This window comes from Lissotriton vulgaris, chromosome 4_1, assembly GCF_964263255.1.
Source record: "Lissotriton vulgaris chromosome 4_1, aLisVul1.2, whole genome shotgun sequence".
Taxonomy (NCBI): domain Eukaryota; kingdom Metazoa; phylum Chordata; class Amphibia; order Caudata; family Salamandridae; genus Lissotriton; species Lissotriton vulgaris.
In genome coordinates, this window is record NC_141691.1 from 408560781 (window position 1) to 408575379 (window position 14599).

At 45.8% G+C, this 14599-nt stretch overlaps 1 protein-coding gene across 1 annotated transcript in view; it reads right to left on the bottom strand.

Moving 5' to 3' along the window:
• Positions 1 to 14599, bottom strand: part of LOC147718812 (xaa-Pro aminopeptidase 2-like) — a 398012-nt gene that overhangs the window by 346692 nt on the left and 36721 nt on the right. Inside the window, exon 4 of the mRNA XM_086966784.1 lies at positions 10353 to 10404. Coding sequence (XP_086822910.1) covers positions 10353 to 10404 — 52 coding nt within the window. The remainder of the gene's footprint in view (positions 1 to 10352; positions 10405 to 14599) is intronic.

Genomic DNA, 14599 nt, shown 5'->3' on the forward strand with positions numbered 1-14599 from the left:
CCTGTGCACTGGGATGGCCAGAGAGTAGGCAGTGAATGAGGCAGGTAAGATAACTGTCTGCAAGCCTATGCTTCCAAACATAGTAATCCACCTTCTTAGTGCTGTACATTCACTGGGACCATCAGCCAGTGCTGCCCAAAACCCATCAATCCACAGCAGAAAACACACATCACTCACTCTGGAAAAAGTGAGAGTTGCCTGTCCAAACATAATAGACAAAGACATACACATGGTGCGTGAACATTTGTGTATGCTGGTTTCATACAAGTGGGGCACTAACTCTTTAACTATTGGTGTACCGGCCCCCGGGCCCCAGAGCTGCTTTCTCACAGGCTCTCCTGTCCTTTCTGGAGTCATGCACAGATTATGAATTTTTCACAGTTCTCTGGGATTTTAATTATCATCTGGAGCTCAGCACAAACACTGAGACAGCCAGAGGCTTAGACCATCTGGTGGCGTACGGCCTCAGTCAGATAGTGTCCGAGCCCACACATCGGGCAGGACACACTATGGACGGGCTTCCCTCTAATAACCCTGATATTACATTGGCCAGAGTTGAGTCACTCCCCTAGACTGATCATACGGCAGTTCTCTTTGAGACCAAGGTGAGGGCACCTAAGAAGTGCCCCCCTTTTAAAGCATCTAGGGTTACGTTCCGACGTTGGAATAAGGTAAAGGGTAGGGATATAGAATTTGCTCTCAATCACTCCCTTCCGACACTAGATAGTGACAATGAGGTGGCAACCTCCAAGTTTATTGAGTGGATTCAGAGGGCGGCCGATCGTGATGCCATGGAACAAACAGGAATGGCTAAAATGCACCCGCTGGCAACACCGTGGTATGGCCCTGAACTTAAAGGTTTAAAGTTGGAATGCAGAAGGGTTGAGAGCCTCTGGAGAGTAGACTATAGCAAAGAGAGCAAACATGCATACAACGGGGCTCTGAAACAGTATAAGGAGGCTATTCTTGAAGCAAAACGGGCATATTTTATGGCAAAGATTCAAGAGGCAGGAAACTCGGCCAAATAACTTTTTTAATCAGTTACATTTTTTGCTAAACAACAGCAGGCTAATATGTTTAAACCAGACCAGGCTTTTTGTAATCAGCTTGCTACCTTCTTTCAGAACAAGGTGCAAGCGATATACAATAATCTTGTCAATTCTTCAAACATCATGGCAAAAAACTATCAATCATCCTCTGTGGTGGAGACAGTGCAGTCTAAGTTAACATGTTTTAAACCACTCTTGGCAGACAAAGTAATTAATCTCCTTCAATCGATAAAATCTGGGTCACCTAATGACCCCTGCCACCGCTATTATGCACTTGGCCACCGAGAAGATCAGCGAGACACTTACCCCCCTGATCAATTAAGTCCTGGCATCTGGGATCTACCCTGCGGCCTGGAAGACAGCGTGCATTAGGCCAATCCTGAAGAAGACAACGTTAGAGCTCACTGAGTGTAAAAACTATCGCCCGATCTCGGGCCTACCCTTCGCAGCCAAGATCCTTAAAAAGTCGGTCAAAAAGACACTGACCAACTATCTAGACACCAACAGGCTACTTGATCCTACGCAGCATGGCTTTCGACCAAGACACTCCACTGAGTCTGCTCTGATTGCGGCCTCAGAGGGGATTCGGAGAGTAGTGGAGGGGGTTGGGGGGCGGGGGACAGCGGGACTCCCGTTCTGCTCGATCTGTCGGCCGCATTCGACACCGTGAATCACAGGGATCGGCTCTGTCCCCGACGTTGTTCAACATCGATGTGACGCCACTGGCGAGACTCGTCAGGAAACATGGTTTAACATTTGTGTCCTACGCTGACGACTCACAATTGGTGATATCCCTGTCGGACAAGCCAGAGATCACTGCTGCCAGCTTTTATGCCTGCTTAAAGGATATTATGAACTGGATGAGCCTAAATTTCTTGAAGATCAATACAGAAAAAAACTAAAGTGATAGAGTTTGGCAATGAGAAGTAATTGTGGAACAATTCCTGGTGGCTGCCGGAGGTGGGTGAATGTCCCCGCCCCGTCGGGAAGGTCAGGAATCTTGGAGTCATCTTTGATGACAAGCTTAATTTGTCGGCGCAGGTTAATAGTCTAAGTCTGCCAGTTTCTTTCTATTAAAGATCCTTCCTAAGATCTTTCCTTTCATCCCTCCCAAACTACAGAAGATGGTAATGGCTGCCCACTTTCTGTCCAAACTTGATTACTGTAATGCACTGTTCTTGGGTATCGATAAAACCCAGACAAAAAAATTGCCATTGTTACAGAATGCCACGGCACGATTACTCTTAAACCTTCCCTAGGGCCATTCTACGTCACAGAGAATAAGGGCATTACATTGGCTCCCCATTCAGCAGCGAATAGAATTTGAGGCTCTTTTTTTGGTGCACAAGGCACGTTATGGAGGGGGCTCAGATGACAGCCAGGAAATGTTCAGGCTTTACATCCCCTCACGAAACCTCCGATCGGCCAGCCTGATCTGTACCTCTAAGTTTCGAAGAGCTAGATGGGGGAAAGGTCCTTGTCCAGTTGTGCAGCAAAACTGAGGAACAAATTTCCAGTGGCTCTGAGAATGCAATCCAATCTATTACTTTTTAGAAAAGCTCTGAAAACTCGGTTGTTCACACCCGAGTAGACCCAGCTTAGTCTCAGCTCTTTGGGTACACACTCCGGCGGCAAGACGCTTCAGCATTGGAGCGCTTAATACGCCCCATTTCATCATCATCATCATCATCATCATCATCATCACATGCTGGTTTCATACAGGTGGGGCATTAACACTTGTGCATGCTGGTTTCATGCAAGTGGGGCACTAGCAATTGTGCATTTTAGTTACATATAAGTGGGACATAAACACATGTGCATGCTGGTTTCATACAAGTGGGGCATTACAAATTGTGCATGTTGGTAACATATAAGTGGGACATTAACTCTTGTGCATGCTGGTTTCATACAGGTAGGGCATTAACACTTGTGCGTCCTGCTTTCATGCAAGTGGGGCATTAACTCTTGTGCATGATGTTTTCATACAGATGCGGGCATTAACACTTGTGCATGCAGCTTTCATGCAAGTGGGGCATTTACTCTTGTACATGCTGTTTTCATATAGGCGGGGCATTAACACTTGTGCATGCTGGTTTCATGCATGTGGGGCATTGACTTGTGCATGCTGGTTTCATACAGGTGGGGCATTAACACTTGTGCATGCTGGTTTCATGCAAGAGGGGCATTAACACTTGTGCATGCTGGTTTCATGCAAGTGGGGCATTAACTCTTGTGCATACTGGTTTCATGCAAGTGGGGAATTAACTCCTGTGCATGCTGGTTTCATACAGGTGGGGCATTACCTCTTGTGCATGCTGGTTTCATGCACATGGGGCATTATAAATTGTGCATGTTGGTTACATATAAGTGGGACAGCAGCTCTTGTGCATGCTGGTTTCATTCAGGCAGGGCATTAGTACTTGTGCATGCTGGTTTCATGCAAGTGGGGCATTACATATTTTGCATGCTGGTTTCATACAGGTGGGACATTAACACGTGTGCATGCTGGTGTCATGCAATTAGGGCATTAACACTTGTGCATGCTCGTTTCATACAGGCTGGACATTAACACTTGTGCATGCTGGTTTCATACAGACGGGGCATTAACACTGGTGCATGCTGGTTTCATACAAGTGGTGCATTTACAAGGGTGCATGCTGGTTTCATACCAGCGGGCATTAACACTGGTGCATGCTGGTTTCTTACCGGCGCAGCATTACCACTGGTGCATGCTGGTTTCATACACGAGGGGCATTAGCACTTGCACTGCTGTTTTTCAGTTTGTAACTGGGCCTCACTCTATTATAATGAGCATGATGGTAGATTGACACGGTCAAGAACAGCCTATTATGCTGTAGAAAAAGTGGCACCAACAGGTAAAATGATCACACCACTTATCACGCGTTATTAACACTCCCGCAAAGATTATAGCAATACAATCCACCTTACAGAGAACAATAATGAGGAAATCCTTTGGCCTGGTTTATAGAGGAGTATAAAGAGACTTTATGCCCTCTCTCCTAAACACCTGGGGCCTTATTTATGAAGGACTTGCGCCGCCGGTGCGTCACTTTTAACATGGGAAAAAGTGACGCATCGGCGGCGCAAGTCCTTCATAAATAAGGCCCCTGGCTTTAACTAGTCAATAAAAGGTATGAATCAAGTACCCCCTAAGGTTCCCCTGGGTAACCTTTAGGAGATTTCTAGCTCAGAAGACTTTCATCCTGCACGAGAGTTTGGGGAAGCATGGCATATCAGAGCCGAAGTCAACAGAGCAACAATAAACAAAAGTGTTGTTCGAAGAAAGTAAATGTATCACGAGAAAGTGTGGCAAGAAACAAGTGAGGCCTGATTTGGGGTGTAGCAGACATGGGTTGTTGTCACACTGTGAGGCGGGGGAGTGTATGGTTTCTAGTGCAGGAGCCTAAGCTCGCTTCACGTTGAAACCTTTAGCCAGAAGTCCCATTTCCACGGGGTCGCTAGCTTTAGACCACTGTATTTAGGTTTGACCTTCTAATGCACTTCTTTCCAGTTCCCAGCCACAAATTAACTACGGCATTTTGAAGAATAAAAAAACAGAAATACATTAAAAAAATGACCTTTCGATGTGCTAGGGTCATTGTTTTTTTGGGGGAGCAAAACTATCGTTTGGGATCTTTTTTATGCCAAACAACCACATTTTGTCTGGCTGCGATGTCATGGCTGCCTACACACAACATTGCATTTTTGCCGGAAGCACCACTACTGACACGGAGAAAAGATCACACCAGCTCACAGGGATTCTTAAACATGGCAGGCAGATTGACCATGGGTTGCTGTACTTAGGGACTCTATCGTCCGGGCAGGTTGGGATATCACTTGCCACCTAATAAATGATCCTAATGTTATTAAGCATTAGTATTAAGCAAAAAATACACCAATCAAGGTTTATATATTTTCTAAAGACCTCATGGGAACAGTCCAGCCTGAACTGCCAAGCCGGGTCCTCCGGACCGGGTTCAGGGCAACACCCCTCATCAGCCTGGAAAGCTTGAATCCAGCGGCAAAGTGAGCAAGGGACACACATCTGGGAATACCGGCCAACTTAGGGCAAACAAAGCAAACGCAAGGAGATGATGGTCGGAGCGCTGACTCTTTTAAGACACTCAACCCCAGTCACTGATCTGGGTTGAATCCATCATTGTTCTTTAGCTCAGTTCGAGACCCCAGTTCAGACTCAGTCATATGCAAATCAGTCTTGACCCTGTGCCTCATGGGAACAGTCCACCATGAACTGCCTAGCCAGGTCCTCCCTGGACCAGAAACAAGCATCTTTGGACCAGTTTCAGGGTAACACCCCTCATCAGCCAGGCTAGCTTGACTCCAGTGGCAAAGTGAACAAGGGACCCTAGTCTGGCAATGTCCTGATAAATTAGGGCGAACAAAGCAAACACAAGGAGATGATGGACTGAGCGATGAAACTTTTGAGACACTCTCCCCCAGTCACAGATTTGGGTTGAATCCATCATCGTTCTCTAGGTCATTTCGCTAACCCAGTTAAGACCCAGCCATATGCAAATCAGTCTTGACCCTGTGTCTCATGGGAACAGTCCAGCCCGAACTGCCAAGCCAGGTCCCCCCTGGACCAGAAACAAGCATCCTGGGAACAGCTTTGGGGTAACACTATTCATCTGCCAGGCTAGCTTGAATCCAGTGGCAAAGTGAGCAAGGGACCTACGCCTGGGCATACCGTGCCAACTTAAGGCAAACAAAGCAAACACAAGGAGATGATGGATGGAGCGCTGAAACTTTTCAGACAATCACCCCCAGTCACAGATATGAGTTGAATCCATCATCGTTCTTTTTTGTGTGTGTATTTCAAGGCACTAGAAAGTTATTATACTTTATTCTATTTTAGAAGGATGTGAAGCTACACATGGAATGAGCAAGGTTTCAGATTTTGCCCACCACCATTAAGTAGAGGGGAAATGCGGTATACTGAATGGCATGGCTGGGAATAGACATGTCAAAATAATCATTTCATTTCAATGCAACCATAATCTACAGCAAAGCTATCGAAGATACAACCTATTAGGAGTCTACAATATTGGTGCAATTCACCTCAACTGCTGTCCCTGGGTAATGTTTTTTTGTTTTTTAATTGGTATTTTCATATATAGCAATCTTACAATATACATCAATGGTCTACAACAGTCACAGCCCTTATTATTGACATTGTTAAATAACAGCTGAACACTTTAACAACAGGTCAGTCTATAGGTCAAGTTTGCATGAACAGCTATACATTTCTCTGCAGTAGAGAGACAATGTTTTATTACATTAACATAGTCCCATTTCACATTCAGTCTCTGTATCTTCATCAACTGAGGGGATCTCACCCGTGTGCTGATGGGACTGCCCCGTTGGAACAATCACTCTTGTTTCGCTGCTGGCGGGGGGCTAGGCCTGTTGGTGCCATCCGCTGCCCTATTTCTAAACCAAGCCAGCATTGGCTCCCAAATGTCCTTGGGCCTAGAGGTGATAGGGATTAATTCCCAAAATAGCTATAGTTGGGTATGAAAGAAGGTGATAGCCTATAGCCAGCTGTTGACTGACGGTGCTGTAGCTGTCCCCCAATCCATGGCTGCTTTACCTTTTGCCAGCAGTAGTTGCATGGCAAGTAGACGGCGGGAACACGCTGGTGCATCTTTTACATATCCCAGTATGCCTAATAGGGGTGCAGGCTCAACTGATATTTCCAAAATATCCCCAATGGTGTTGAAAATGGCTACCCAATTTTCGCTATGGGTGGACAAGACCAGGCCAAGTGTAGGAAGGTAGTGGGTGAAGTCCTGCATCTCCAACAACTAATGTCACGGCTAATCCCCATCAGGTGCAACTGGGTAGGGGTACGATAGAAGTGGTGCAGAAATTTGAAGTAAATCAACATTAGCTTGTAGTTGGGAGACAACATGCGCAATTGACTGCAACAGTACTTCAATGGCTCCTCCGTTAGCGGAGGACTCAGCTCACCATTCCAGTCTGCTAACGCTTTGGGTGTGATCACCAGGTGCATGTTTTACATGGTATTGTATGGACATGTGATGAGTTTACGCTGTGAAGAGCATGTCAGCATTTGTTCAAGAGTGAGTAATGTAGATGGAGGTTCTGGAAAGGACATGTGCCTCTGCTTGCACACTGTTCGTAAGCAATGAAACAGGAATAGTTGTGCGAATTTTGGTTTCACTCCCCTCTCCTCGGCCCGAGGAGATCTGAAGTTGTCGGCAGGGTATAGATCAACGAATGTATTGAGGCCTAACTGTTTTGCTAAAGCCACCCCACCCTTGTCTCCTAAGTGAAGGACATGGGGGTGAAAGGCCAGCTGCATGGATGGGGCATAGAGATTCTCCAGCTTTGCTCTGTTTTTTAAGCCCTCCTAGCTCCAATGTAATGACTCAACTGTGTCGACCTCTTCCCGGGGGCGTTTTTATGGTCGTTATACGGCTACCGAGAGTGGAGTTGGTGCAATTCTATCCATATCCACCGTCACATGAGGCTGGAAGGGCAGAGGGTGGATCCAATAGTGCAGAAACTGGGCTTGGGCGCATTAGGAATAGAGTTGAAGGTCAGGGGCTCCAAGTCCACCCGGCATCAGCGGGAGAGTCAGTAATTCCCATGAAATTCGACCTTGGTTACCTGCCCATACCAGGAACACCATTAAGGAACGCACGGTTTTAAAGAAGGCTTGTGTGAGAAGAAGGGGTAGATTTACAAATAGGTATAGGAATTTTGGGAATACTACCATTTTAGTTATTGCTACCCGCCCAGCCAGGGAGAGTGGCAATCGAGCCCAAGATTGCACTTTGTTCTCCAAGCAAGCAACAGTCTTACCGTAGTTTGCTCCCCACAGCTCTTGCAAGGCTCTAGAGAGCCAGATGCCTAGGTAGCGGACAGGGCCGTCAGCCCATCTGAGATGAAACTCCAGTGAGAAAGGCATAGTGTCATCTGTTAGTGGGAACAGGGCTGACGTTGCCCAGTTTATTTGTATACCAGACAACCCAGCAAATCAGAGGAGTCCGCGTAACACCGGATTAAGATTATCTGCGGGTTAATGATGTATATGGTTATGTTGTCCGCATATAAATATATTATAAGCCCCCTGGAGGTGAAGCCCAGTCCCTTATTGGCGTGATGCTGCCTAAGATGAGCGGCTAATGGCTCCATGGCAATGGCAAACAATGATGGAGACAGGGGGCAACCTGCCGCGGGTAATTGCCAACGGTGCCAAGATTAGGCTGTTTAATCTGAGTCTAGTGGTCAGGAGAAAGTATAACAGTTTTATCTGGTTTATAAATAACGGGCTAAACCATAGTCTAGTCAGGATAGTGAATAGAAAGGCCCATTCCAGCGAGCCAAAAGCCTTCGTCACATCTAATAGGGACGCCAGGGCCTTACAGTGGGGGTCAAGATAGTGTAGAACGGCAAAGACGGTGCAGAATTTATGAGCAGGGGACCTCCCCGGTTTGAATTTGGATCGGTCATGTCACGAAATCTGGGGCAGCAGGGGCTGCACCCTGGTTGCTAGAAGCTTTGCGTATATTTTTGTGTCAGTATTAATCAGTGAAAGTGGTCTATAGGAGTCCAGTTCGTTTGAGAGCTTGCCCGGTTTAAGTAGGGTTAGAATAATGGCTTCACTCATTATGGGGGGAAGGGTACCCATCTCTTGCACCTCCTCGTATAGCATTAGCAATTGGGGCGCCAGCTTTTCGGCGTAGCATTTATAAAATGCAGCCATAAGACCGTCAAAGCCAGGTGCTTGACACCTTTTGTGAAGGGTTCTTCAAAGAAAGCCCTGTGCGCTCTTCCCAACCAGAGCAGTTCAAGAGAGTCCAGATATGCCTGAAGCTCATCCAAGGTTGTGCCCGAAGAAGAGATGTATAGTGAAGCGTAGAAGTTAGTGAATTGATCCATGATTCCTTCAGAAGTATTTCTGTAATGTAGTGTCCTTGCTAGGTGTGTGTAACAGGTAGGCTAGTGTCCTTTCCGGTCTATCACCTTCCCCATACTTCCTAGCCTGAGTATATTTCCCTAAGAATGTCACTTCTTTCTGCGCCTCCTCTTCATATTCGGGGATCTTAGCTCTAATGTTGCCCATCATGCTGGGTTTCTCTGATTCGAAGTACTGCAGCTCGAGCCCCCTGATGTCAGTCTCATGCTTCCCCAGAGATCCTCTTATGGACTTGATCACCCTGGCTTGTCTGGCTATGTATTTCCCTCGTATCACGGCCTTAAGGGTTTCCACAGTGTGGCGTGAGCCTAACTGATCCTGTGTTAGTGTCAAAATAGCCAAGTATGTCTCCCCTTATTTCCTCGTGGAACACTGCGTCCGTGAGGGCTTGTGCAGGGAGCCGCCAACTGAGCATGCGCCTGGGGACGTCCGGCAGGTTTATCCGGACTAGTACCGGTGCATGATCTGATAGTGCTCTGGGTAGATGTTTTACATCTGTAGTCCAGGCCGCAAACGTCCATAGACACCAGGCAAAAATCTAAGCGCGACGAAGCATTGTGTTGAGATGTTACGCAGGTGCCCTCTGTTTTGTCCGGGTACCATTTCCTCCGGATATCTATCATCATTGACCTTTAGCTCACATCGCCATCCGTGTCATGGTCACAGGTTCAAATCCTGGCGGTCATCTCAGCCTTTCATCCATCCTGGGTCTATAAATGAGTACCATTGAGTTGGGTAACAATAAACATCTGTTATTCAGCGCCAAGATACCTACGGATGAACGTGCGCTTTACAAATACACATGTTATGTTATTGGCACATTACATTATAACTATTTTTCCTCTCTTGCACTGAGTTCTTTCAAGTGAGAAATGGGGATAGGGAATTTATGAGATGGGGTAGATGTCCCCTGAAGTTGTTTGGTGTTTAATTGTTGTAAGATTCTGTGTGAAAATGTATTCAGTGTACTGTTTGCGCAATAGCTCAATAATGCTTTTAAATATTGATGCCACTCCTATATCTGTAATTCAATTACGGTGTGAACTACGACACTGTAGATTGCTGAAAGTATACGTCGCATCAGCCGTCTTCCTCAACCGGAAATCAGGAAACAAAGTGGACAGGTATGGGGGGGGGGGCTCTAGTCTGCTGTGTTCTACAATCCACCGATGCATTTTGATCGCTTGATGCCCTGGACACCCTTGCAAACGCCAAACTCTTTCCTTGACAAACAAGAGGGTAGTACCTCAAAAAGAGTTAAGTAATTTAGAAAGGGATAAGAAATACATTGAAAAATAGTGTAGCAAAGTCCTCACCTGACGAGCCTGTAAATCCTGTCATCCACGCTCTCCGGCCATCTCGTGTACCCTTAAAACAAGAGAATGGTGGAGCATTATTGAAATCCAGTGGAATTATGGGTCTCAGTGTTCACAGTCATCAATTATGGGAATGGGAAATAAGTGTATCTCTCAGTTGAGAGTGAAGGTATGCTGGTACAGTGAAATAAGATGAAGGTTCCTGGCCAATCCAGCACATGAGCATCACAAACGAATGGGACAGATACTGATCCCAATAATGGTATAGAATATTGGTTAACTATTCATCTTTCAGGTTTATGAATGGGCCCAGACTGTTGCAGGGTTGCCTTTTAGTTCACTATGGCACCTGTGATAATGTCAGTTTAGATTTCTTGAAAATATTTTGTGCTTGACATCATAACGTGTTTTAAATAGGCGTGGGATTATTTTGCATTTCACCAAAAACAAATCATAAAAAATGAATCAATAACAATATTAACTTTTATATGTGCACTTTACATCACATTTCTGTAATTTATGAGCACTGTAGATAACAAGTGTGACATTGATATGCCAGTACTAGTCAGATAATACGTAAGCTGACCCTCCTCACGGAATGATTGATGGACACCAGCACTTCAAGCACCCCTCCCAGATAGAGAACATGTGCACTTCAAGTAACAGCAGTGCAAGCTTTCCTTTCAGCGAAATAACAGATAAAGCACTTGTAACAGCAGAGCGTGCTTCCTTCAGACACTCACAGAGCAGGTCCTCCACATGCAACAGTACTGCATGCTTTACCCACATACAGAACAGACACAGCAGTGCAAGATACCCTCACACTGGTAGAAATGGCCATCATTGGCTGCAGCGACAAAAACATGCAATAATGAAGGCTGGAGTGAAGTATTCCCCTCAAACAAATGGAACAGGTTCACAATTGGCATCAGTAGTGTGGAAGTGTATTAGGAAGGGATGCCCTAAACACGCCCCTTCCTAATACCGAATTGCAAACCCAACTTGCGATTCGGTAACATGTTACTGAATGACAATTTGTGTTTGATACATGTGAAAACCCTTCGGCCCGTTTGCGAATGCAAAAATGGTTGATACATATGGCCCTTATTTTCTTATGTGTCAGGGGTTGGGTGTTTTGGACTATACTGAAATAGAAGGTGGTGTGTTGAGGCACGGCTGGAGGCAAGGAGACAAAAGAGGCAAACCATCGCATTTTCAGAATTTTCTCTTTTGTAGCTTGCAGTCAGGCTGTGTGGGGAGGAGTTACAGGATAAAAAGATGACATTTAGGGCTACATGCATCAAAATTGTAAATTGCGATTCCTAATTGCGAATTCCTGAGAATCAGTGGGACCACTGCCTGCTCTGAAAAACTGCAATAACAAACATTCCCGAAAAGGAAGAGTCCCTCGGGGACCCCTTCCCATTAGCAAATAGGTTACCACCTACTTAAAGTAGGTGTTAAAATGCTAATGTTTTGCAACCGCATTTTGGTCACAAAACATCCCCACATACCGATGCTATTCGGTATTAGGAAGGGACGCCCTAAACACGTCCCTTCCCAATAGCGATCGCAAACTCATTTTACGATTTGGTAACAGGTTACTGAATCGCATAATAGGGTCTGCTTCATCTGAAAAGCATTTTTTGCATTCCCAAATCGGCCCCTTTGCGAAGGCAAAAATGCTTGATGATTGTACCCCTTTGTGTGGGAGGTCCCATTGGTCCAGGTGATAGAGTGTCAGAAAGGGCTGGGGTGAAAGACTATGAGGGGATGCTGATGGATGATGTGCTGATGGTAGGAGGGGTGATGCAGATAAAAGTGAGAAAGTGCAAAACAAATATAATGGCAGTGGGCTGGGTGGTGAAATTGAAGACGTCGGGGTAAAAGCTAATGGCCAGTGAGGGCTATGAGGAAGTAGTTGAGACACAGGGAAAAAGGCAGAGGGCCCTTTAATTTTCCTTGCAGATGGCAGGAAGGTAACTACAAGGCAGGTGTTGGGGGTTTCAAGAAAATGGCTTAACGGGGGGTTTGGAAGGAATACAGTTTGTACACACATTCTAGATAGATGTTGCCACAGAAGGGTTTAGTATAAGCCTGAAGTAAAGGGAGTTCAAAAGGATGGGAAGATGGAGGAACAATTCTGTGTGTGGTGATGTACCACCATAAAGGTCTGGTAAAGCAGTGCATTGAAGAGGCTGATTTCTTAATAGGTGCAGTAGAGGCATGCGGATATATGAAGGAGGTCTGGATTGGAAACCACTCAATATTGAAGTGGGCAAATATAAAAACGGCGAGGTTAAGCTATGGGCAACAACTGGGATAGCCAAAGGGGCATGCGATGAGATCAGTTGATAATGACATGGTGGGAACTGATGCGGACAGACACTGATCTGATCCATGTGGAGGGATAATGATTGGATTCAGTACACTGATTGGGAATTGATAGAAATGATACAGAGAGGTTTAGGGCTGTGAGTGACAGATGGGGTGAGGTGGTCCTTTTTTGGAGACAGATGTTGCCCAAGAGGGTTTAAGGGTGGCTAAAAGGCCCGCAGCAATAAACAGGGCAACAAATAAGTGGGGATAGAGGTTTCAGGGTTTTGTAGGAGACAAGAAGTTGAGGTAATAAGGGACATTGTTGGGATGATTGATGAGGCAGGTTAAAGCAGTAAAGGGTGGAAACAAAAACCACCCTGGGGCGGAGTTTTTCTAGTTGGTGGTTTGATGGCTCTGGGGAAGAGTCGAGGGTAACTGAGTACGAGAACTGTGGAATACGTAGGGAGATAATGAAGCCAGGTGAGAGCAGGCCTAGTACACGGTAAGAAAGATTTGAGCCAGGTTGAAAGGCATATGGTCTGACCACAAAAAGGGAAAAATTGAATGTACAAATGTTAAATGTTTGTTAGAAAGGAGGATTCGTTTAGAGTGGAAATTGTTAAGGGGAGAGGGGAAGAGATAATTATTTCTTTTAGTTGTTTGTGAGGTCATGATTAGTGCATATGGCGAAGTCGAATCTTGTGCCATGTTAGCACACCTTTCTCCAAACTAAAGCAGCATTTTGCAGATAATACAGCGGGTCGCTCCCCCATTTTTATGGTAACAAAACACAGTTTGCCTCTACACTCTCATATGTTTGGGGATTGGTCCTTTATATATAGTGATTTAATATCCTCATACATTATGCTAGAGGAAGGACAAATCAAAGCTTTTCATTTCTTCCTTAGTATCCATTTACACAAAAAGGACCAGCTTGCCGTCTATACACCTATATAGTCTGTAGTATAATTCACACAGGGGAACAGTCGGAACAACGTGGGGACGGCCGTGCGTGTTCCAACAATGCAAGTGCTACCACGCTTTAACCACGTATATGCGTGGTTCAGGCAGTGCGCGGTCTAGCTGCTGCTGGGCGGAAGCAGGAAGGAACAAGAGAGAACGTTGTGAGATGAGTGGGGCTGGGGCTGGGTTTTAGGGGGATGAGGGTAGTTTTTAAGGGTTGGGTAGTTTTCAGGGCTGGGGGGTTGAGGTTGTTTCCAGGGCGGGAGGTTGGTGAAGCTTTAAGGGCTCAGGGGGGTCGGAGTAGTTTTTAGGGCTTACAGGAGTGCAGGGTAGGTTTTAGGACTGTCGGCAGGAAAGTTTCTAGGATTTGGGGAGAGGGGGTTTCTTTTTTTGGATGGGGGAGGGGGTAGTTTTAGGTCTCAGGGTGGGGGCTTGAAAGGCCGTTTTAGGATTCAGAGTGGGGGGGAGAGATCAGGATACTTTTTAGGGCTAAGGGAGGATAGTTTTTAGGGCTCGGGTGTGGTTGGCGTAGTTTTTAGGGCATAGGGGAGAGTGGGTTCATTTTTAGGGCTTCCGGGCAGGGACGTTCCTAGGGATTGGAGGAGAGAAATGGTTTTCAGGAGGGAGGAGATAGTTTTAGGTCTCAAGGCAGGGGGCAAGGGGCAGGGGTTGGGCGTTGGGGACTTACCTAATAAGTCTTAAACACACATATGTCTTTGCCATACATGCCTTAAAATAGCATATTTCATTGTAAAGTGTTCAGTAATGAATACCAGAAGATGATTCTTTTTTTTTTTAAATCTGTTTTTATTTTTTTAAGCTTACACTCAAAAGTAGCAGGCATTACATACAGAAGTTCATTATCATGTGTAACTTGTTAATCAGTACATAGGCACTTGGCCTCGTTCTTCTAACGTGCTCAAACTTCGCTGCGAATAAAAACAAGGAACGCTCACCCAGGAGCT